The sequence below is a fragment of the Callorhinchus milii genome, unplaced genomic scaffold (assembly GCF_018977255.1).
Source record: "Callorhinchus milii isolate IMCB2004 unplaced genomic scaffold, IMCB_Cmil_1.0 Scaffold1, whole genome shotgun sequence".
NCBI lineage: Eukaryota > Metazoa > Chordata > Chondrichthyes > Chimaeriformes > Callorhinchidae > Callorhinchus > Callorhinchus milii.
The window spans coordinates 57,138,827-57,164,577 of NW_024704742.1; the positions used below are offsets into that span (position 1 = coordinate 57,138,827).

Here is a 25,751-nt window from a genome sequence, read left to right on the forward strand (position 1 = left end):
ATGGCAAACAGTGCAAATAGTGACAGAAAGTCACGGGAGCAAATGAGTTTGAAGGATTCAGCAAGTATGTGCCAATTTTACCTTCCAAAGAAATACTATAATTCCATTAAACTAAAAAATAAATTGAATGTTATTCATTTATAATGTGCATTTTCATATGAAGAGTATATGAAGAGGTCCAGTGGTACTGTGATTTGAGGATTTTTGGAGTGACAAGTGACCATTTGTGCTATTAATAACTTTGGTACGGCTTATTCTCCTTTCTTCATCAGGTGTAAATGGACCACCATACAAGCATTTTAATATGGACTGATACTGCCAATGCAGGCAACAACAACTGCATTTTTGTAGTGCTCTTTATGTGGGTAGCGTCTCAGAGTGCTCAACAGTGGCAGAACTTGATACCGAGCTGGACAAAGGGGAGGTGATTGTTGACATGTAACTTGCTTCCAGTTAACGCAGATTCATAGGACACAGATGCTATTAGTGAAGTCATTCATTAACAGTGGGGGCATTACTGAGTTGCCTGTCCTTCAAACCTATGAAAATGATTTTATAGTTTCCCTCAAACTGAGCTTTCTGTGAATTTCTTATAAAGTGCATTGCTCTCCCCAGGGCCTTCGAGGATCCTGAGCAAAGCAGAGCATGAAAGGGGAACTTCTCTCAATATTGAAAAATGGCTGAAAAATAAATTCAGGGAAGGATATAAACTCATGAAAGAAGAGTTTGAAAAGTACGACTTGGAGCAAACAGGCAAAGTAATTACGTTTGTCATATTCTTCTTAGCTCCCTTATTCAAGAAGACTAAAAGCCCACTATTGGCAAGCAAATCTTCAGGCACACTTTGCCCTCCCTCTGAAATCTCTCTCACATCTCCCTTCTACTTTTTCTGCTTTCAAATCCCACCTGAAGACCTATTTCTTTGATTGTACTTTCCCTCCACCCCCTGAGCTTCCTCCTAACTTGGGCTCCTGCTCAGTCTTTGTAAAGTACTTGAGAACATTCTTCCAAAGTGAAAGATACAATTTAATTGTAAACTGATATCGTTGTTGTAATTGTATTACTGCATTCAATGCATTTTTGATATCTTATGCACTTTTTTATTAATGAGGAGACCATATGTGAAGTATGAAATATTGCAGAGTGTTACGTTGAAAGATATTTTAACGTTAACGATATTTTAACATTCTCTTTGACCGAGCCTTCAGCTCCCCTCTCGACTCTCTTCCCCCTCCTCGCTCGCTCCCTTCCCTCCCCTTACCCTGACCATTTCCCCCTCCTCGCTCCCTCCCTTCCCTCACCCCCCTGACCATTTCCCCCCTGCTCGGGTCATGACCCAACTGTGCAGCGCCTTGGGACGTCCTCCTGACGTGAAAGGCGCTTTATAAATGGAATCTTGTTGTTGTTGTTGTTATTGTTAGCAAGCATTGTAAAAGCACTTCCAGAAATCGAATTGAACTTTGCCTCAATCAAATCTCTTGCATTGAATTTTATTATATTTAAAGTTTTTTAAAAAAAATTCTGGCATATTTTTGTTGTAAATGGCCAATTGCTTTTTGCTGCCTTGAATTGGTAGGTGATGCCTCAAGACTTCCTATCTGTGCTGGAGAAATTTGACCTGCACCTAAAATCTGAGCATTTCAACCTTTTCTTAGCACGGTGCAATCTTCAGAATAGCAAATGTGGCATTGAATACACCAATTTCCTCAAAATCTTCCAGGACCGAAGTGAGAATGGGATGCCACATAAAATTATATCCAATCCTAAACACAGGTTAGTGAATTCCCTTTCTCAGCAATGTGGGATATGTTTTACATGATCCCAGTAGAGTTATGCTGCAGTCTTTGTTTCACTGCCCCATAATGTGTAAATATTTTCCAGGTTCTTACTTAACAATATATGTTCCCTTCGAAACTGCTCAGTTAGTGTTGAATCAGTTCATTGTGGTTTTGTTTCTCATTACTTTCTCCTTGTTGGAGACTTATTATAGCATGGACAATTGGGATCTTTTAGCCCAAACCACAGAATTCCTCGTGAACCTCTGCTGATGCTGCATTATAGCCTGCGACTGAGGAAGGCAAGAGCAGTTCTGAATGACTATCCCTCTGGGATTCTTTCTATTTAGGGAGTGCTTGAGTTCTGTTTTTGTGCCACTGTGTTGCATAGAAATTGCATTATTTTATTTTAACAAAACCCCCCAAACTTGGGATAGTCATTCATTTACTATTTATAGCTCTTCCAATGAAACTGTCTTCACTTTTAATACTAAACACAAACCTCGACAGTCAATTGGATGTATTGGAGTCTTTCCTGCCTGTAGGTCTATTCATTTTTTTCTCCCCTCCTGTTTTCCTGATACTCTAGGTATATGTTATTGCTGCACGATCGTTGAATGTACCATTGTTTTTTTTAAATATGTTTTTCTTTTTAAGATTCAACCAAGAAGGAAGTCCCAGTTTATGCACTACAGTGACTGCAATTGAAGCAAAGTTGACAAGGCTGTTTCAATCAGATTTCCTTTCACTTTTAGCCACATTTCAGTAAGTACTAAAGTGATTTAAGTCCTTTTAGAAAACAAATTAGGTTTTAACCTTTTCAACAACATAAATCTATTTACAAATAGAAATTTGTCAATTTCCCCTCCCCCAGAAACTCCATCACAGTGCTTGGCCCTGAACCCGCCCTCTGGTGCATATTAGATTTGCGGTACCCGGATGGAATGAGGAGCCTGTTAAATGGCATTACAGAGTTGGTTTATGGGATACTATCTTAATGTAATAAAAACAATCAAAGTGAAGCCAATATCTAGCAAATATAAGTTGGGAGCCAGTGCTCCTCTGTAACCAATGTGGGATCCTGTAGCTCAGAGTTTAAAGCATTCACCTCACAAGCGAGACTTGGGTTTGATTCCCAGCAGGGCGCAATGTTGGGCAAGTTTCCTCACTCCACATTCCTCTGTTTACCTAGCAGTAAGCAGGACCCAGTTGTTAGTCAATTGATGGATTATTTTTCCGGAGGTAATATTTCCTTCCAAAAAATAATATTAAATTGGTCACTCAATTCATGACTGTTTGTTGGACAATGCTGTGCGCAATTGGGTGCTGCGTTTTGCCACAAAACATATGGTCAATTCACTTTACAGTATATTCTGTGATAAGGTGTTATATCAAATGCAAGGATTATTATATGATTATCATTATATGGTGCTCCTTATGATAGCCTGGCCCAGATCAAGAATTCACTCGGTGATGAATCTTTCACATAAACTAATAAACGTTACTCTTAATAAACATGAACTTCGGTTTATTTTCTCCTACATTATGATTTTAAATGAGGACAGTAGAAAACCTCTTTAACAATCTTCCTGACTGTTATTTCTTTATAAATTGCAGTAAAATTGACAAACTGAATAGAGATGTCATCAGCCAACAGGAATTTCGAGCTGCCATTGAGAGCAGGTAGGAAGTGATTTTACAACATGTCTTTAATGGGTGGAGCAAGGCTGGATTAACAATAAACCAGGTAAACCATGGCTTAGGGCCCCAAGGTTTGAGGTCCCCTGGATATGATTGACATCCCGCTGCACCTCTCTTCTGGTCGGTCTCCGCGATGCCTCATATGAGCAATGAAAGAGAGGGAGACAGGATTCATACCTCTGCTCTGCCTCTCTTTCCATCACTCTCCACATAGCCTCGTGTCTCATACAACCTCGTGAGAGACAGCGTGAAGAGCAGCTGGTAGAGAGGCGGACCAGGAGGTAAGCAATAAACCTCATAAGGAATAGGTTACGAAACAAAATGAAATAATGGATGGGTTACAAAGTAAAATAATCAGAGCAGGACTGCATTGAAAGTGCCTGGATAAAACAGGAGATTCATGTACTTCAAAGAGTAAAGTTTCAGTCAATGTTCTTTATGTACATAGTTGAAAGGTTCCTCTATACAATCCATAAATGATGCGTAAGTCTGATCTTAAAACCTACTGTTTTGGGGCACATCCGTAAGTACTTACTCAGCACTAAAGTTTTTTTGTTCTAAATTAATAATAATCCTTGCATTTGCAAAAATGTAGCACAAGTCAATCACATCATATACTTTGGTAACTACCTTGGATAGAATAAATAATAATAATAAATATAATACTTATGTTTGATATATCGCCTGATCACGTCATTGAGATGTCTCAAAGCGCTTCACAGAATATACTCTAAAGTGTATATTTTTGTGGGGAATTGTAGCGCAGAATGGTGTTTTTCACCTTTGTACTAAAAAACATAAATTGCATGCATCTGTACATTAGTACAACTTGCATTGTTATCTCAATGTTCCCACTAGGTGGCAGATTAGCACTTTCTTACTTACAAAGCGACATAAGGGATTCATGGTTCTGAGAGGCAGCCAAACTCTCTTAAAGAATTCAGTTTGAAAGGTAGATGAGGATACCGACATATCAGTACATTCTCGTGAACTGTCTGCCTGCTCAGAGCCCTAGAGCAGCCTTCCACTAAAAGACTCACCCTAGAGAGTTAATGACCGACCAAAATCTGTATGTGATAAGAAGATGGTCAATATTTTGTATTCAAAGTCATCTGTGATTAACCACTTGACTGTTCAGCCTATTTACAAAATATTAGTAATATTAATTATTGCATTTGATATAGCACCTTATCATGACATTGAGACGTCTCAAAGCACTTCACAAAATATACTGTAAAGTGAATTGACTGTATATTTTGAGGGCAAAACATGGTAGCCAATTGTGCACAGCAATGTCCCACAAACTGTTGTGTATTGAGTGATCAAATTTTTTGGTTATTACTCTGGGAAAGCGATCCCGCAATCGGCTAACAAACGGGTTCCTACTTATTGCTAGGTAAACTGGAATGTGGAGTAAGGAAACTTGCCTTAGGTTAAAATATTCGTATATTTATTTGATTGTACTCCCCAACTCCTTGTGTTTATTGTTTGCATCACATGGCTTCCTTGTTTAAACGTGTGAGCAGCCAGCCTGCACTCAAGCCTCTGCCAATACCACTCGATAAGCAGCCGGAAGCAGATGCCTGAGGGCATCCTGGAAATGCTCCACCTCTACTACTGGCTCTCTCTGTAAGGAGAACTGCATTCAATGCTTCCTTACAACAGTCCAGCTAGGACTAATGACTCAAATTTGCACGCCTGTGTTTTGTTACATCATAGTGCAGGGAATTGGTGCTCAGGGGAAGAATTTGACCCAATTCTATGTCAGTAAAGAAGAATAGCACCCTCTGCCTCCCCACATCCATTTAAAGCATTTATTTTAGGTATAATATGGAATATAAAGTAAAGGAATATGGAAATCGAGCCAGCCCTTGGTGGTAATGTCATTAGTCTGGTTTCTGAGCTGGTGGGTCCGTAGAATTCCAGGGCACCGCTGATGACAGCACAGCCATCCTGGCTCATCAGCAGGAACCTAGAAAGGCAGACCAGTCACTGGGGGCAGGGAATCCTCCCACACAGCTCCTGCTAACCCTGCAAGCCAAAGGTTTTGTTTGGCAAGCCCTTGCTAGACAAACAGCGCTAAAGCTTGCCAAACAAACCTCACCCCAATCTCTCTCATAAACCTCTCAAGCTACACTTTCCAAAAGCTACAACTGATTATGAACTCTGCAGCCAGTTTCTCTGCCGCACAAGGCTCCACACATCTACTGACTTCCAGTCTTTTATCTTAATTAAGTCTCTGTAACAACAACTTGCATTTGTATATTGTCCTTCATGTAGGGTAATATCTTGGAGCACTTTATAAGAATGGAGTTGGACACTGAGCAACGGAGAGTGCAGACACATTTGTAAATCTCTGGGTTTTGTTGTATCTTTCTGTGTCATTTGGTAGAACTTAATGTTTTAATGTTGATCTCCCTTTCTTACCTAAGTACACAACCTAGTCTATCAGTTTAAAAGTACAGTTATTTCCAGGCTTGTTCAATTTAAAACACTAATGAAATTTTGGCCTGGAATTTGTCTTAACATTTGTAGAATTAATGATGGAGAGTAAAATAAGGCAACATGTCTTAAAATCCTAGTGAAGTACCATTGGCCTTTTTGTGGAGTAAACATTTTTCACATCATCAATAACCAAAAATTTAGTTGGAACCTATAATAATAACACACATTTGATATAGTACCTTATCACATTATTAAGACGTCTCACAGGGCTTCACAGAATGTTGACTGTGTATTTTGCGGGCAAAATTTATTAATGGATGAAGTTCAGACCACTGTTATTTTCCTCTTTGAATTCCATAATTTTAGACTGTTTTAAAACCACGGCTGATTTCTGACTGATACATATGGGCATAAGCATGCTACTGGGAACTGTAGAAAAAACCAAAATGGAGTTTTGCACAGCAGGAAAGATGGAGAACCTATATCTTTAAGTAAAACATTTGGCAATTTTTGTAGGCATTCACCTACAAAATACACTGCAATAAGTTCACAGTATATCCTGTGAAGCTCTGTGAGTGGGTCTCCAACAAGAAAGATGCTATATCAAATATAATGATTATTTATGATTATTATTAATTTCTGCCTTCAGCAATAAATATCTGCCTTAGATAAAGGTTAGTTCTGCGTGCAGTTGGTATCGTGCCTCATATCAGATCTTTGTCTGCCTAGACATCTCTTGGCACAAAGTGTTACATCCCACACTTACATTACTGGCCCTGAGAAGAGATATGCCTGATGGAGCAACACCTTAGTTACTGTTAATAAGAAATGTACTGCACTCAGAAAACTAGAACTTATTAAGCCATCGGACAGTGGGTCATATTTTTTAGTAAACCTTGAAAATATAGGTGGCAATTTTTGTTGGCTAATTTCTATGTCGAGATTCCAGTCACCGCTCCTTAACCTGACATAATGTTGGACTTGTGGAACCACTTTGAATGTACCCCACTATCTCTTTGATGATCAACGAACAGGGGATATTGACTTTCCTCTGGGATCTCCCTAAACTTTTGCTGATCTGGCAAATGTTGTTTGAAATTATTATTTTCCCCTCAATTGCTCCAGTAGCATTGCCTCATGCTCAAACAATGGCACTTTTCCCAACTCTCATGGGCAGATGGTCGCTTCCAACAATAGCACTCAAAATTGGCAGCCTTCGGCAATGTGAGAGGGGAGCAGCAGGCTGCAGGTGGAATGGCTCCAAGCAGCATTGAGGAAGCGATGGTGTACAGTACATCACAGTCTTTTTAGCAAAGTCTTGAACAAATCAAAGTTTTGAATAATCTGTTCACTAAAACCTAAAACATATCAATAATAAAATTACCTAAAGTGACTTCCCACCGTACAGGCATGTGAGGCACAATGGTTTTAATGGGTTCATTTACTCTTTATCGTTAATTGGCAAACAATTCACCCGCAAGTCACACCACTTTACAGTGTATCCTGAACCCATTAAAACCATTGTACTCCAAATGCCTACGCTACACAAGACATACTCAATTCCATAGATGTTAAACAAATAAACAGAGGCATAAACATGATTCAATAAATGGCCAGAATCATTTTAGGAAATGAAATAATGCTAGGTTAGGACAATCACTCTCACTCTTAACTATTAAATTGAAGTTTCTGAGCTGAGCAGGTCCATAGGACTCCAGGGTATTGCTGGTCAGACCAGGCTGTTAGAAAAGCATTTTGGGATGTCTCGACAATGTGATAAGATGCTATATCAAATGCAAGGATTATTAATATTGTTATATAAAAAAATGTGCAAAAAATCTTTCAAATTTTATTTCCATTTTAAGAGAAATAGACTTCAAAATATATTTATACTTGTCAGGTCTATCTAGTGTTAATATTTTTCTTTCTGTATTTCCTAGTAATGGAATTGGATGAAACATTCAGTCTTTAAGAGATCTTTCAATATGGTATTCTTAAGTGCAATAAATATTTATTGCCGCCCCCTGTCCCCCAATGTGTGTATTGTTTTTCAAAGAATTGTCTACTATTCAAATTCAAGATCCTCATCCTCACCTACAAGGCCATTCACGGCCTCGCTCCCTCCTACCTCTCTGACCTACTATCCCCCTACCTACCTGCCCATACCCTCTGTTCCTCTGGCTCCGGTCTGCTCCACATCACCTGCCCCAACCACCCTACCATCGGTGGCCGGGCCTTCAGTCTCTCAGCCCCTAGGCTCTGGAACTCTATCCCCCAGTGCCTTTGCCTTGCCTCCTCCCTTTCCTCCTTCAAGGCCGGTCTCAAGAACTTTCTCTTTCAGCCTTCGGCTCCCCTCTCAACTCTCTACCCCCTCCTCGCTCCCTCCCTTCCCTCCCCTCACCCTGACCATTTCCCCCCTGCTCGGGTCCTGACCCAACTGTCCAGCGCCTTGGGACGTCCTCCCGACGTGAAAGGCGCTCTACAAATGGAATCTTGTTGTTGTTGTTGTTGTATTCAGAGCTACTGGTTGGAAGATTAACAAGGCTGGTAGGGTTTAGGTAAACACAGCATAAAGGAGACATGGTCAAATAACTTGTCTTCTGAAACTACCAGTAAATGGCCACATTCAAATTCGATGCAATTTACAAGGTGGAGACAATCACTCATTACTCCAGCCTTCCGTGTATCTTAACTACATGATGTGAGCTTGTTTAACTACCTAACTACCCTGTCAGGGGGCTCCTCACTGTCGGGCTATGCCTGTGCCACTTCCTAGTTGCTGGACTGTTCTAAGAATCCATGCATTTTGATGGAATCATGAAATCTCTTTCTTTTCAATTGTTTGAAGACACAGTTTCTTCAAGTTCTCTGCTCTCAAACACCTACTTTTTATGTTTTCTCCCTTAGTCCTCCTTTGGCTTTTAACTGTCTTGGTCTCACTTTCCCTTCTGATTCAAAGGGATTTCTCAAATCTCCTACATTGTTGACTTCAGGAAGTTCCAATTCCTCTTCCATTCCAATCATTTACTTTCCTCTCAGCAGTGTTTATCCAGAAGCCACAAGTCTGTCTGTGACTTAATAATGTTTCCAAACACGGCTGACTGGGAGCCTGAGCTGTGTTTGGGAGAGCAGAGGAGGGTGGGGGAAGGTGTGGATGTTCGGACTATAATGAGGACAGGATTGGAATCAGTTGTGATTGTGATCCCCCCACCTATTTACGGTAACATATCCTATAAGTGCTGACTGTCTAGGTTCACACATGATGAATTGTCACTTGATTGAGCTACTTTGTGATCCCCATTTTTTGACCCGATTGTGACTGCAGACTTGGCTTTTTCTATCCCTCACATTCCAGTTATGTCTCATTTGTGTCTGTCAAGATTTCATTATAGAGTACAGTACAACTTATATTTATATAGCATCTTTTACATTGGGTGGATGATTCAAAACACTTTACTCTGCTGGCTGGGTACCCAAGTTGGTGCCTAGAGGGTGAGGAAGGAAAAATGACTGAACGCATGGTCAAAGAGATATATCTTCAGGTGAGCTTTGAATGTGGGGATGGAGGGCAAGTCAGACTTTGGGATGGAGTTCCAGAGAGTGGGAGCAGAATGGCTGAAAGTGCCATTTTATAGGAGAGCCAGCCTGATATTCCAAATTATTCATCTAGTACAAAAGTTAAAGATCACTGTAAAGCGAGTCACCTGTATTTTACTTGATTCTTTTGATGTGCATTCCTTGGAACTTTCATTATCTTTCTTACCTCATAACTGTCTATGGTCTCAAATCCACTAATCTATATGTTTCCTTCTTCAGTCTGGTACACCAAATTTTCTGCCCACAATGAGATCAACCACAAATTCTATGACAAGTTTCCTAAACACCGCTGTTCTATCCTTGGGTACTGTGTGTTCCTCACCTTACTGTAGCTTCAACTTGATTTCAACTCCCTTCCATTCTCAGTCTCTCCCTTCTATACTTACCTTCCTATCACCCTATCACCCCCATCCTCACCCGACTCCACTGGCTTTCCCATCACACAGAGGATACAATTCAAGATCCTGGTCCTCACCTTCAAAACCCTCCATGGCCTTGCTCTCCCCTACCTTTGCAACCTCCCAACCCCCTACCAACCTGCGCACTCCCTCTGCTCAGAGGGCTCCGGCCTGCTACATGTCCCCTGCCTCACTCTCCCCACCATTGGTGGGTGGGCCTTCGGCCACTCTGCCCCCACCCTCTGGAATTCCATCCGCAATCCCTCCTCCTCACCCCTTCCCTTGCATCCTTCAAGAACCATCTCAAGATCCTCCTCTTCGCCCGTGCCTTCGATCCCCCTCCTTTCTCCCTTCCCTCCAACCTCCCCAATCCCAACCCCCATCTCGGATACGAAACACTGATTGTCCAGCACCTTGGGATGCCCAATGTGAAAGGCGCTATACAAATGTAATTTTGTTGTTGTTTATACTATGATCTAAGCAAGCTCAATGCAGTGTTTACGAGCCTATATTCATCTTGGACACTCTTTCCCATGCTGGGTTGAAAATTGACTTTAAAAACTTGATACATGAGTTGGCTCCTCAATCTCTTATCTTTTTCTCCTGGTATCTCTTATTGGCCTTCTGTTGTCTTACTCACCCTTTGTCTTTCTTATACATTGTTTAACTACTGAATGCGCATCTAATTCTGGTTGATATTACTTTCATATCAGATAGAGCACATTGATGATCTGTTCAGCATGTCACAATCTGTTAATTGCACATTAGGTGCTTCTGCAAGTATAACCAATGGATGTAATAGTTTCATTTCTTCCTAAAGTCATTGTTTTCTTGATCATGTCTAACCTAACCTATATAAAAGGGTCTCTTCCATCCACTCATTCCATTGTTGATGAAAGTTCACACTTGAAATTTTAGACTTCTTTTCTTTCTCTTCAACAGAGTAGACCTAATGGGCCAAATATTCTGTTTTTCAGCTGTAACATTCTATGATTCCTTCAGTTGCTAATTTTCGTACTGTCATTTCCAACCGTTTACTGGTTTCCTTTTATTTCAGATTTTTAGCATTTCTCATTTTACAGCTAAGTTTATCCATTATTAAGGGAGTTCTTCATTCATGGAATGAAAGCAAACGTATACTAGTTTCTCAGTAAATGTATCTGTAAAAAAATTACACAATTATAAAGGCACATTTTAAAGTGAAAACTGGTACCGATCAAAGTGGTTTGAAATTCTATCTACGAGGGGAAACTGAAATGTAGTAATTAGTAATTAGTAATTGGACAGAATTTTGAGGTTTTGATCTGCTTAATTAAAAACTGTTCATAAATTTAGTGGCGCTATATTTTTGTTCATGGTGTTATTCTTGATGGTAGTTTTCTTTCTTCCAATCTGTGGTTGCAGTCACAATATTTTGCTGTGTTAAAATTCTTGTGAACTTACCCCATATTTGAACATATGGGGTAAAAATCTCCCTTCTCCATATTATTGAATTGCTCTTCAAATAGCCTCTGCTACTTTCCCAAGTTTTAACATGCTGACAATATCCTTTTTGGATGCCTTTTCATAGTTCACTTGTTTAAGTTAGTAAGAGTGTTTAAACTGCAATGAATAACTTCATAAGCCACAAACCATTCTGATTTGTTTGGCTCTAAAGCATTGGATCTCCAGCCATCAGATGTGCTATACTTACGGATGGATTCCTTGGTAGAATTTCTTTCTTTTTGAGATCTGGAGCCATCAAAACCCTGATTAACCTCTGATATTCATGTGGTGCTCTTGATCTTGAAGACAGATTCTGCAACAAAAAGTTAACGTCTGCCATATGCCGAGGGTTTTGTGGGTAGTGCTGACCTGAAAGTGAACTTGCTCTTTGACTGCTGCTTTTTTCTCTCTTTTTCTGCAGGTTTGGTGTGGAGATTACCGATGAAGAGTTTGAGCTGCTCATTGACAGAATCCCTCTTGATGAAGACGGAAATGTCCGGTATCCCCAATTCATGGCTATATTTGACTCTAGGTATGACTTATTTCTAATTGCTTTTCCTTTCTTGGGGAATCCCTTACAAACACAGAGTAAACGTTTATATATGCCCTGCATTTAAATACCTCCTGTTCTTTAATTTGACACATCTGAAATCTGAGGAATTAATGGTGCCTCCTCTTCATCCTTTCTATGTATAGATATCAGTTGTCCCCTTAGTTTTACAATTTGATGGGATATTTTAGTCTACTGTACATGAAGAATTAAATCAGTCAATCTTTGTGCTTTTAATAAGCAATTTGATTCTAATCATTCCTAAAGAATAATATTTTGCTATTATTTTTACAATTGCGTGACCAATTATTTTATTTCATCCCATTCAAGAATCCTTGAATTCTGATGTGGATGGTGACAAGTTAACATGTTAACTGAAGTTATGTGAAGTTAATTATACTCATGGCACTATTGCAATATTATTATTCATATCCACCCACACAATTATGATGAATGTTATTCGTGCCTTTAAAATGTCACCAGAAACAGGTGTTTTAGAAAAAAAAACATGATTGAAGCGTAATTGAAGGAACACATCATTTAAATTAAATTGAACCACAGACATTACATTTAGTGCAGCACTTTTAAATTGTGCAAATGCTTGTGACAAGACAATTATGTAAGCTGACTGTTAACATTTTACTGCATTAATCCTCACAAATCAGAACAACAATTGTATCGACAATGTCAAATTTAGACCGAATAATTGTTTTTCTTCGCTGATTAAATCTAAGACATTTTCTTGCATGGAAACATATATGTGCAAGCTTCAATATATATATATATATTTATATAGACATACACTTTGAAATCTGCACATTCAATCTTCTAAAATATCATGTTTCGCTTTACTGGGACTATAGATTGTTAACTTCAGGCGAGAATACGATCTATATACAACATGAGCAGTACATAAATGTAAAATCCTTCTTCCAGAATTAAATCATCGCCCAGAAGCCTTAGAATGTGCCTTTGTGTGGTCTTTTTTTTTAATATGTAAAAGCATCCAGTTAAAGACCTGGCACCAAACCCACACTGAGAGGATATCCAAACGTGTGTGGGAAAACCGCAAGGAGAAATTCCGAAGCGATTGAGAGTCTGTGCGCTGTTTTCTTTCGGGTTTTTTTAAATATTAAATAAGGAGGAAAATGTGACTTAGAAAGGTTGGAAAAAGTTAGTAACTGGACAGGTTTGGGAGTTAACAATAGCACAGTGTTGTCGTGGGCTGCTTCCAGGACTTAGATATTCTTCCCATGTCAGGATAATCACTACTGGGAGGTAGCTCGATTAAGGATTACCATATCATTAATAGTATCCATGACTTTTGTTCAAAGGCTACTTGTGTAATGTTGCCTTGTGGATGAAGCTGCTTAATCCTGTGAGCCGCAGCTGTAGAGAGGGGCTTCTTCAGAGCCGCCCACACTGACTTCCCTGTCCCCCTAAATCGATTCAAGAAAAAAAAACAGACAGAAACAACAATCAACTCAAACAGAGCAAAAAGAAACAAACCATTCTACATTTCCACATTCATCCACAAACCCCGATCCCTGCCAATGTTTTCCATTCATCCCATCTCTAACATCCACGTCGTTACTCGGATGGTGGCCGGCTTAACACTGGCCAAAGATTGGGGGGTTTCTGTTTCTTTCTTTCCTTCTTTCTTTCTTTTTCTCTCTCTCTGTGTCTGTCGTTTTCTCTCTCTGTGTCTGTCTGTCTGTCTGTCTGTCTGTCTGTCTGTCTGTCTGTCTGTCTGTCTGTCTGTCTGTCTGTCTGTCTGTCTGTCTGTCTGTCTGTCTGTCTGTCTCTCTCTCTCTCTGTCTGTCTGTCTCTCTATCTCTCCCTCTCTTCAGTTTTCTCTGTGTGTGACATTGAAATTTTCGACGTGTGACTACCAGCCTCGGTGAATCACGCTGAGTTGTTTTATTCCCTTCTTCCCCGAGGTCGTGTCTTACACGGAGTCCCCACTGAGGCTGGGAGCTTTGGGTCAGCAATCCTTAGACAGAAACATGGGCTGAGATTTTCCACCCTTTATTATTTCTTCACTCTCTCCAAGAAAGGGATTCACGGCTATCGATCCTTCCATCAACACTTAACTTTCACATATCTCCATCCCAGTTATCAAATAGCCACTTCTTTCCACCCTCTTGTTATCCCACACCTCCACCTTGCAGTCTATTCCACCAAATCCAACGTTTTAGTTACCAGAAAGAGACAGATATGAATTTCATCATCTCATATGAATGCAAATAGCACCGTCTGAACAATGAATTATTTAGACTGTCTGATGTTTTATTTCACCAACAACAAATGCAGTTGTCTTAGAACAACCCAGACAGTGAGAGAGAGAGAGAAAACAAAGTACAGTACTTGAGGGGAGAATTGTTAACAAACAAAGTCTGTGCGTCACTTTTTATTTCAAATCGGATTTGTTTCAGTCAATCGTAAATTGAAAGGAAACTTGGAAATGAGAAGTTTTTTTTTTGCAAACTTGAAAGTAGCGTTGGACTTTGCTGTTGCAGTTGGTTACAAAAGGCTGTCTCTATTTGAACTAATCACGGATTATTCATATGTTGCTATTATCACTCATTCATTTGCTAACTTGTCACATCTCAAACACAGTCTCCTTATTTTCGTCGCTGAATACTAAACACCAGTAACGGCACTCGTGTCTCCTTCTTATCCCTCAAAGTGGTTATAACATAACCGATTTCTTTCACCCGTGTGGTTTCTCTTGCGTTGGAGCCTAATCTTGATCTTCCCTTAGACGGGAATGGAGTAAATGGACCCAAAATTCCAGCTTTCCTCCCTCCCCCTCCCTCCCCCCCACACCCTCTCCCTCCCCCTAAAACGTGGCTGTCTTTCTGACAGCTCTCGGAGACACCTGCATCTTTTTTTTTTGAGAAAAAAAAATCTGGCTTTGCAATGGAGACCGAGGTAACAATCGCAAATAAATACATAAAATTAATAAATTAACGGTGAATAAATAATTTGACTGCTGGCCACCGTGTGCCCCGCACAATCGTGGCAGTGTGTCGGGGGAGCGGTCTGGCCATTCATAATTATTTCGATGAAGTCCTCAGTGACTTGCTGAGTGGGTGTCGGGCTAATTTTCCTATGGTTTTCGCCTGATTAATTCTGTCTGACCCCGGGGTCGCCCGTCCCCAGTAACCGCGTCTCTCCCGGAGACCTTCCAATGGTCCCTTTCCCCCCGTTCAAGTAGATGGGAAGTGCCTGTCACTACCCGGACACAAAAGCTTCCACGTTTGCAGCTCACGACTTTCCAAGGCAGACCCCCCCCGCTCAGCCAAGCGCAAGAAAAACTCATTTAGTGATGCCTTTTGGTTTTTTTTTCGATTGGTAGCAACGTGTAGGGTGGACCGATGTCAAGTTTGTCAGGTGCGGGACGGGTTTGGCTGCCACTCCTTTTCAGCCTTGGTGTGGTGACTCTATCACTCTATCAGTAACGGGGCTGCCCCTCGCCTTGTGCCTCGCCTTTCTGATAACCTCTGTGCGCGGAACTCTTTCAACGTAATGTTAGTGAAAGCGTTCCCGACAGCCTTTAACACGCATTGACATTGCACGTCTTTACGAAGGCACTTGGGCTTTAACATCAACGCTGCTTTTTTTTACTAGAATTGGCTGGAAGGTGTGTCGGGGTAGACTACCCAAGCAAATTGCATCAGAGTTCCCCCCTCCAAAAAAAATGTCAAGGACAGTGTTGCTCTCTGTTGTTGAAGGAGGTTCTGGGGATCTATTTGACTGAAGACCACGGCAGATGGTTAAAAGGAAAACTCGAAAAAGTGTTGGGAAATATTGAACGGAATAAAACATCAATGAAGGTTAAGAAGGATGGTCAATTCGTGCCCATTTCGTTTCTGGGGTTGTCGATGCATTTAACCTGTTTTACGGTTCAAGAAATGCACCACATTCCCTGTCAACTTGCAGATTTATTTATCGATGTGGAGGACTCAGGAGAATCGAAGTCATTTACAGAATGGTTACAGTCCAATATAATTTGAAGAAAAACTCGTTTATAACACGGAAAGTCTGCCTGGAATTACTCTCACTTAGGCATTAAGGCTCGACATCTCCACGGAGACACGCCATCGATAACATGAAAACCATTCAAATCAGATCTCGGATGTTAAAGCGCAATATTTGGTGTAGAACAGATACATCGTCCCAGAACCATGTTGTGATATTGCCCCCCCACCCCCACCCCCCTTCTATAGCTGTCATGTTAATTTCAGTATCACCACAGGTGGGATGGACATTGAAGAGGTTGATCATGATCCTGTAAATAGGCTCAGACAATCAGAATATCAGAGAGGTAATGGCTGCGTAAATTACTACATTTCCAATCAGACCTCTGGAGGCCATCTCTTTGGCTACAATGACTTACTGAATGTAAACTCTCAGTCCTGCCCGTTTTGTGTCAGGTCTCGTCAATCCACATGGATATTGCAACGTTTCTTCGGGGAGTACACCTACACTATTAGTTCTAATCGTTAATCGATTTCTACCTCTTCGCTCCTTATTTTATGCATTTATCTGCGATCAGCATTCCTATTTTATCATATATCAATCGGATGGATACAAGTCCTTAAATGTTATATTCTGTATGTAGCCTCCACAGCCCAACTGCAACCTGCACCGACATCTACTTACAAACTAATACATCAATGGCCATGTCAAGTTCCATGTTTTTGTCTGTTTTTGTATCTCAATCACATCCCAAATCTCGTAGATTTGTTTTACTTTCCAAAATTGCACATTAATTTGTACGTGAATATCCTCGGTTATGTCTAAATATGTTCTATCCTCTTGTAAAAACAATTCAGCAATTGCGCTACAGTAATCGTCCTGGTCGACGTCAAAGGGGAAAACCACAAGATTGGTATATTAATATCGATCGATCGTTGATTTAGGAATATTAATTTCTGAACTTTGATGATTCAGATATAAATTATTTTTATTTTACTGCATGTCAGTGAAGGCAAGGGAGCAAACGCAACCGGGTGGTGATTTTATTTCTGAATAAGGAAGTTATCCCACTGAGATCTCTAATGATCCTTACGTTTGACATACCGTCGCCCCTTTCGTGTCGAGAGCACATCCCAAAGCGCTCCACGGGATGTGCTGTTAAGTGTAATGATTGTGTATCTGTGGGTTGAAGGCTGTGTTCCCCTGTAAAATAATGACTTGCTTCCTTGTGTTACAGGAAGGGAGTTTCTAGCCTTTTTGAGGATAAGTCAACAATCCTCTCAAGGCGACACGTCCTACACCAGAAACAGTCCTCAGCCCAGTTTGATGAGGACAGTAAATACAGTAGAAGCCCAGGACAGGTACACTGTGTTTGGCGGCTGTAATGCAACACTATCTCACTGGCTGACGAATTTATGTTGTGCGGCGTTGGGAGAAGCAAATTCTTCTTATTATTTCTTAATCATTTATCTTCGATTTGCGTCTTTAATTTGCTGTTTGACGGGCTAGTTTTTAAAAAAAATTTAAAGGTTGCATTTGGACTCCTAATTCTGTGGCTGTTTAAACATTCGTGCAATGACTGAAAGCTATTGATCCACAATGTTCTGAGAGTTACGGCTTGATGGATGCTGTGTAAGGTCATTTACAATACAACCGCGTCAACATATGCAGCAGCCGTCAATTTCACAACGTTCACGATAGAAAGCAAAAAGCTTTTGTTGCTAACATTACACTTCCTTGAGCTGTTGTATGTTTCAGGAGCATTCGAGATAATGTCCATGTTGTGAACGTGGTGTAAAACACGTGTGGCCATGCGCCCTTCTGCTTTCTGTGCAGCTCTTCCGGATTATTAAAACCCTGTTAGATAACCAATACCAAGAGGTTGAGAAAGGATTTGAAGAATTGGATGAAATTAATTCTCGGCGCCTCAACCACGAAACCATGTACCAGCTTCTGAAACGGTAAATCTCTGCTTTGACTGTGACAGGGATGTGGTGTGAGGGAGAGCAAGCCTGGAGAGAAACATTAGACTATGGTAACACTCAACCTGTGGCTAACCCTGAACTACATGTGCAGTTTTTGGGTTCTCTATGTCAATGATCCTGTCTTTTGTGAAGTGCTAACTCGTTTTCCTCTACCAGCTGTCACGTTTGGCCAGAAATAACTCGCGGTGAGATCCGCAGACTGTGGGAAACACTGATCACGAATCAGGATAAAACCTTGGATTTCCTCGAGTTCGTGAGGCATTTCGGCTTCTCTCCTAAATCTGCGTGTTATCCCAATGCCAAGACCAGTCCACCCAGGAAAGGCGACAGCGACTTGAGAATGTGCTCGAAAAACCTCAACTGTGCGTCCGATATAATCGTGGACAGCGTCCGTGCAAAAGTGAGGGTCATCCTGATTTACAACTTGGTTAGACTTCTCAGCTGCGCCCTACTCGGTTCTATAAAAAAAACAAAAAACAATAATAAATTGGTCATTTTCAATCTACGACTGTTTGTGGGATATTGTTGTGCGCAATTGGCTGCCGCGTTCGCCCACAGATATACAGTCAATTCACTTTACAGTGTGTTCTGTGAAGCGCTTTGGGACGTCCTCCCGACGTGAAAAGCGCTATATCAAATGCAAGGATTATTATTATTATTATTATATTGCGGGTGTGCTCAGCTAATTTGACATTGTTGATTTGACTTTTACAACTTCCAGGTTGACTACTTGTGGGACGATCTTAGGAAAGAGTTTCAGGAGCTTGACCCCTACCACACGGGCTTTGTCAGCAAAGAAGAGTTTAAAGATATTTTGACAGAGCTCTGTGTGCAGTTAAATGAATACGAGTGTGAAGTACTGGCAAAGAAATTCGAAATCAATGGAGATGGTCGGTAAGGTCAAATGCTTCACTTTTCTCTGGTAACTGAATTGGGTCGTGTAGTTCTGGGGAGAGAAAAACACAGGCACTGGAATGCTTAGTCTTCTGCATGGATTTTTTTTAGTTACCCAGGAAATTAAACATTGCATTGAAAATTCTGACAAGGTTAAGTAAGGCCTCACTGCTGCAGAGTGACAGTGATGTCAACATGTAACACATGACCAACACTGAGATTCAAGCGTTGGGAATAGAAGGCGAACTGCAACCCACAGAAGCTTACTTGGGAACAGGCTTGGGAACATTAATAATAATAATAATAATAATCCTTGCATTTGATATAGCGCTTTTCACGTCATTGACTGCACTGCACAGAAACTCACCTGCAGGAGTGCAGTGGGATGTGAACAGGAGTTTTTTTCAAAACCAAAATGTATGATTTATTTATTTACTCCACATTTATTCCAGTTTACCAGACATTTCCAGGTATAATATGCCAGTCTTTAGGCAGCGCCCCCTTCTGGAATTAGTAAGAGTATACCTGCTGGATAGCAACCAGGAGAAATTGCAAATTGTCTTTTGAATTGTGTAAGATTTCTTGACATTATTATTTTTTCAGATCTGATTTAACAATAATAATCCTTGCATTTGATATAGTGCTTTACTGCATCATTGGGATGTCCCAAAGTGCAGAAGCAGAATATATTGTAAAGTGAATTGACTGTGTATTTTGTTATTTCTAGTACCTTGGGACATCTTCCCGACATGAAAGGCGCTATACAAATGTAATTTATTGTTGTTGTTATTTTAATTAAGGCATAAGGTAATACGCATAATGGTGTAGGTGCGGATTTCTGGAGAAATATTCTTTATACACTGAAAACAACTCATTTTTGAGAGATATTCTGAATATATCTTAATATAATAATAATAATAATAATCCTTGCATTTGATATAGCGCTTTTCACGTCGGGAGGACGTCCCAAAGCGCTTCACAGAACACACTGTAAAGTGAATTGACTGTATATTTGTGGGCGAACGCGGCAGCCAATTGCGCACAGCAATGTCCCACAAACAGTCGTAGATTGAAAATGACCAATTTTATTGTTTTTTTTNGTTTTGGAGGGATTATTATTAGGCGTGTGGAGTAAGGAAACTTTCCCAAGGTTTCGCCCTGACCTGCCTGGAATTGAACTCAGGTCTCTCACTTGCAAAGCGAGTGCTCTAACCACTGAGCTACAGGACTCCACTAATATACCTTAATGGATAGATATTTGTGAGGTCAGGGTATTAATGGTTACAGGGTAAGGTTGGGTAATTGGACTTGAAGTACAAATCTTTTAGAATGGTGGAACATGCTCAAGGTGGCTGAATGGCCTACTCCTGTTTCTGTGTTTCTATGTTTCTCTGTAATCATCTTATGGTTTAACAGAAAGAGGATGTTTCACTTGGGGTTCCTGACAGGGCTCTTAAAAGTCTCGGAAATGAAAATATTTCCAAATTGTCATCTTTCTCTAAATCTTTGCCAATGGAACTCAGGTTTGCTGTTTCTGTTTCACACCACCTGATTCCACCTGCTTTGAAATCATGCACAGTATTATTGTTACATTTGGTACATTGGATTATCTGCTGTTATTCCTTTATTCTTCTAAATAATTTATATTCTGTAAGCATTGTCTTTGTTTAAAGATAAGTATGGGTGGTAATATTTAAGTACATTTGGATATATTTGGATCTCAGGAATCCTGAGATACCTCAGGAAACTTGATTCAAGATAAACACTAAATACGAAGGTCTGGCAGACTACTGTGGTAATTATGACATTGTTTGTCCGGTCTATGATACTCATTACAGTTCTCCCAAACACTAACCCTTCCCATTAGGTATTTCTAAATGCTTTAGTCTTCTCCTTGAATAATGATTCAACTAATTATATCCTTTACGCCAACTTCAAATTAAAATCTCAGAAATTATTTGAATGCAAGTGCCACAAAAAAGTTTTTTTTGAACCAGGAGGGAATCACACTGCACAGAAGGGTATGTAATAATAATAATAATAATATTTGGGATAGCACTTTTCACTTTGGGGGATGACTCAACGTGTTTTACAGGATGTACTATAAAGTAGGTTTTGTGACAAACATGACAGTTGAAATATATACAGTATATATGATCATAGTTATATATAATATATAGTGGGGCAAAAGAACAAATAATCTACAATTGGTATAAAAAAGGACAGTGAAATTATTTCAAATTCAATACTTCGAAAAATGATTTATTAAAAAGAAAATTAATCCCAATCCTCAAAAGGATCTTGAATTACAATGGAAGCTCAATTACCACTTTTACTGCTGTTAGTTTGTTCAGTGGCGCAGCACAAGACTGCTTTCCCCTTAGACTCCGCGCTTTTAATTAACAAAGTGACTGAACTCAGTTGATGGATCCGTGCACATGCGCTTTTTTACTTCCAATGTCTCACCCCATCCTACCCCTGCAAAGTCCTGTGGCCATACCATCTGAGACTCCTCCTCCCCTCACATGCAAACACTGGCCTGCTTCCCTTCCCCCACCTGTGGGTGAGGTTTTAATCATTCTTTCCCATTCTCTGGAACTTTATACTGTAGTCCTTTGGCCTTGTGATCTTCCTCCTGACCTTCAAAATCAGCTTTAAAATTTATCTCTTCAACCGAGTTTTACGCACTATCCCCCACGCCCCTCAGGTCTTCCTCAGCTCTAACTCCCAGGCATTTCCGTGAAACCCTCTAAGATGCCATACTAAACTGAAAGGCACTACAGTATACAACTGTAAATTGATATTGTTTGAAGTTGTGCTGAAGATTGAAGGTGAGGAATATTGAGATCTTTGTGAGCTAGGACCCCAAACTGATTATCACAAACAAATGCAAAACAAAATAATCTCCAGCGTTATAAATTACAATTGTAAGGAAAGTAGGACCGTTGTTCTCTCTAATAAGGTGCAGTTTAATCAGTACAATCTCATTATCATGGAGGTTGCTTGAAATTGAATATTGTTGTCAAAATTCCAGTGAATTACAGTAATAATTAATTACATTATTTATTTGGGGTTTAAATACAGTATTTAAATACTGATATAAACTTTATGAAAATAACTTTATATCAAATGTAAAGTATGGACAATATGTTTAGTATGAAAAAGTTCTACTTAGTGTGATTTTTTGTTTCTTAATTTCGTTGTCAGGGTTTCTTATATTGAGTTCTTGAAGCCATTTGCAATGCGCAGACAATTATGGCGAGAGGGGAGCAACATGCTAGCGGTGATGCAACATCCTCAGGCAGAGTTGACCATACAACAGCCTGGATGTCAGAAGACAGGACTGCACACTGTGACAGCAAGGCTCCGACGCCAGGTAACCTGGAGCAGAGGCAGAGTTGCCTTCATGATAACAACTGCATCAGATAATTACATTTTTCATACATGACCAAATCAAATTGCACATTTAATTCAAAAAGATTGGGGATGGTGGAGGGCAGGAGAGGGGAAGCAGGGTGAAGGAGGAAGATCTTGAGACTGGTCTTGAAGGAGGCAAGGGAGGGGGCGGGCAGAGAGACTCCGGGATGGAGTTCCAGAGGGTGGGGGCAGAGGCAGAAGTCCCACCCGCTAATGGTGAGGTGGGTGACGTGAAGCAGGCTGGAGCCCACTGAGCAGAGGGAGTGGGCAGAATGGTAGGGGTGTTTAGGTGGTCGCAGAGGTAGGGGGCAGCAAAGTATGGAGGGCTTTGAAGGTGAGGACCAGTATCTAGAACTGTATTCTATGTGTGATAAGGAGTCGGGCAAGGATAGGATGCCTGGTGCAGAAGAAGACACGGGCTGCAGAGTTCTGGATGATCTGTAGTCTATGGAGGAAGGAGTTGGGAGGCCGATAAGCACGGAGTTTGCATAGTCAAGTCTGGATGTTATGAATGTGTGTATGAGGGTTTCGGCAGCCTGCAATGTGAGACAGTGGCGGAACTCGGCAATGTTGTGGAGGTGGGGGAAGGCAGAATGCATCATAAATTAAAAAAAGATTGCCAAACTTCATTTGGGATGGGGGAAACAGATGAAAAGAAAAACAAGAATAAAACACATTTGTAAACACATTTAAAAAAAGAAACAAAGAACAAGTATGTATTTTAAAATGTTCTTTGGGGATTTTTTTTTCATTTGGCACTGTCTCTCATTACTTTCTCAGGAGCAAGGACTGAAGTTTTGCAACCGTTTTACGCATACAAGTAACTGTATGCACTTCTTCACGCTTATGGTATGCATAAAACGATTGCAAAACTCAGCCCTTGCTCCTGAGAAAGTAATGAGAGACAGTGCAATTTGGTCATAATGTCTTCGTCTCCTAAAGTTGAAGGAATAATGATTCCTCCTTAGTGTGTACTTGACAAGACATCATTGTCCATCTTCCCAGAGTGCCGAGGTCCCATTGGTAAGGAAATAGGTGCAGAGAGTGCAAAGGATAGGGGCCAGGGATTCAGTTAGCAGAGCATGAACTCGCAGTGGGGTGTGATCAGAGGACCTCAGCAATGTCAAGTCATTGGGTTACAGTGCGCAATAGACAATGGTTGTGGAGTAGTGCAGAGTTGGTGGGTAGCACATGTGATTGAGGCCTGGCATGTCCTGGAATGTTATTGCAACTTAGTCTGATGTCTATAGGAATGTCTATTGGGCACGACCAATGCAGTGCTAAAGTGCGTGTAGCTATCCAATGGTTTTACCTTGAATCAAACTTCAGTTTTCCCTTATGTCCTACAGCTGAAGGGTGAGTGGAAACCGTTACGCAGAGCCTTTAAGAAGTTAGACAGTAAAAGTAGTGGCTACTTGTCCCTGCCGGAGTTCCGAGCCGTTCTCAAACTGTGCAATTTCCTTCTGAATGAGGAAGAAGTTTACCAGATAATGTCGAAATTCGATGAAAACCTAGAAGGCAAAATCGACTACAGAAAATTCCTGGAAGAGACCTACAAAAAGAAACAAATCAAACAGAAAGCCAACCAGCCCTTACCAGAATTAATCAATTTGTCTCACGTGGTTGGAAAACCACATGAACAACTAATGTAGTCAACACGCCACTGAATAAAAGCAATAACACCAAGTTATTGGAGTCCTGTAGCTCAGTGGTTAGAGCACTCGCTTTGCAAGCGAGAGACCTGAGTTCAGTTCCAGGCAGGGCGAAACCTGGGGCAAGTTTCCTTACTCCACACGCCTAATAATAATCCCTCCAAAACCAAAACAATAATAAATTGGTCGTTTTCAATCTACGACTGTTTGTGGGACATTGCTGTGCGCAATTGGCTGCCGCGTTCGCCCACAAATATACAGTCAATTCACTTTACAGTGTGTTCTGTGAAGCGCTTTGGGACGTCCTCCCGACATGAAAAGCGCTATATCAAATGCAAGGATTATTATTATTATTATTAAGTTAACAATGTTTCCATTGAAGTTTCCTTTATATCAATTTTCTTAAATGTACATAGTTAAAAGTACTATACCTGTGACTTCCCCTTTCATATCTGCTTAATACTGAATGTGCAAAGATAAGTCCATTCACTCTGAAAATGCATACTTGGTTAATAGGCATTTTTTCAGTCAAGTATACAGTCAAATTTCCCAATAAATGTCTCCAAATGCTTTAGGAAACTGGAGAAAGTATTGTGTTTTGGCACAGAATACCAGGTGCTTTTCCAAGGTGTTCATAGCCCTAGCGCTCTAACAGTCAAAGATCAGGGCATCTACTGTGGGAACATTTGCACAATAGCAGATCACAATAAGATAAATAGAAATAAAAAAGCACCTGAATCTTGAAATTGATGTGAAAACTCTTCGTTTGTCACTTTTATTAAATTTAGGAATAATAATTATAAAATATTGACCAATTAGACTTTTTGAAATAGTTTCTGTCCATAATGTTATTTCGTTAACCTGTAAGTGCATTAAATGTAGTGGCAATGCATAGACGGAAGATTCTCATGTTTTCCAATATAAAGTGATCTGAGTTAACCGATCCATGCCACTACATCAGTAAGTTACAGCCTATCAAATATAACGTGTGTCTATTTGATCATGTTTTCAGGAGTTTATTGATATAGTGATGTTTAGTTGTATGAAAGTTCTTGTAGTACTTCCTGCTTGCAACGTTTTAGGTTTCCAATAAAGATACATTGATAGAATTCTATGGTTTACTTCCGTTAAACATATCTTTTTCTATTTAAAAAATGTTTTTCTCTCGAAATGCAACATTTAGCTCCACAGTCACAAAACCAGAAGCCAAAACTCCGATTTACTCGTTTCCAGATTTCGCCAGCTGTATTGATTTTGAATGCAATGTAAAAAGCAATATTGCGCAGACACTCACTAATGCTCTTTTTTTCTGTTGTTTGTTGTCATGTCTTTTTTTCTCAAGTCTTACCGCAATATTTAGGGGTAAGCGCTTTTTATTGCACAATAGGAGGGTAGCAGTTATCTTCCATAGAGATTTCTAGCTTTGCGTGAGTACCCTTTAACTGTCCAGAACCTGTCAGAACCTCTGCTGGCACTTGACCATAGGGTGCTGTCGAGAACATTTGTCTGACATAAGTAGCAGTTTTGATATCTCTTGCACAATCTGTCAGTTTAACAGCGCACCCGATGACCCTTGCAAGACCACACACAGCACTTCTGATGCCCGAAGTTTCTCATGGACTCAGCCTTAAGACCATTGTCTTAAAATTCAAGATCATGTAGAAATTTGGAAAATTCTTGTATTCAATCTTAATTTGGAAGTTCAATTCCCGCAATCCTTGAACAGATCTTCCAAATTAACACAGAGTTTGTGGATTTTCCAACATCCTGCACAATCTAAAACGTTGAAGGCCATAGACATTTGAAGCATAATGTGGAGCGGAATAAAGGCAGAAGGAAACGGGGTAAAGCACAGAACTGCGTTTGGG

General features: G+C 40.3%; 1 protein-coding gene across 1 annotated transcript; it reads left to right on the forward strand.

The window, feature by feature from the left end:
* On the forward strand, positions 1-23,883 carry si:ch211-197n1.2 (EF-hand calcium-binding domain-containing protein 6). Its single transcript, XM_007892860.2, has 12 exons — positions 1-64; positions 616-758; positions 1,577-1,773; positions 2,433-2,540; positions 3,393-3,458; positions 11,823-11,933; positions 17,173-17,296; positions 17,772-17,896; positions 18,077-18,320; positions 18,642-18,814; positions 22,022-22,190; positions 23,581-23,883. Exons 1-12 carry the CDS (start codon positions 1-3, stop codon positions 23,881-23,883), a joined length of 1,827 nt encoding a protein of 608 aa, XP_007891051.2.
* The last annotated feature ends 1,868 nt before the right edge of the window (positions 23,884-25,751 follow it).

Coding starts and splice junctions, on each gene's coding strand:
- si:ch211-197n1.2 (XM_007892860.2), top strand. CDS start 1: ATGGCAAACAGTGCAAATAGTGACAGAAAGTCACGGGAGCAAATGAGT. Junction 65..615: donor GAGTTTGAAGGATTCAGCAA/GTATGTGCCAAT, acceptor TGCTCTCCCCAG/GGCCTTCGAGGATCCTGAGC. Junction 3,459..11,822: donor CGAGCTGCCATTGAGAGCAG/GTAGGAAGTGAT, acceptor CTTTTTCTGCAG/GTTTGGTGTGGAGATTACCG.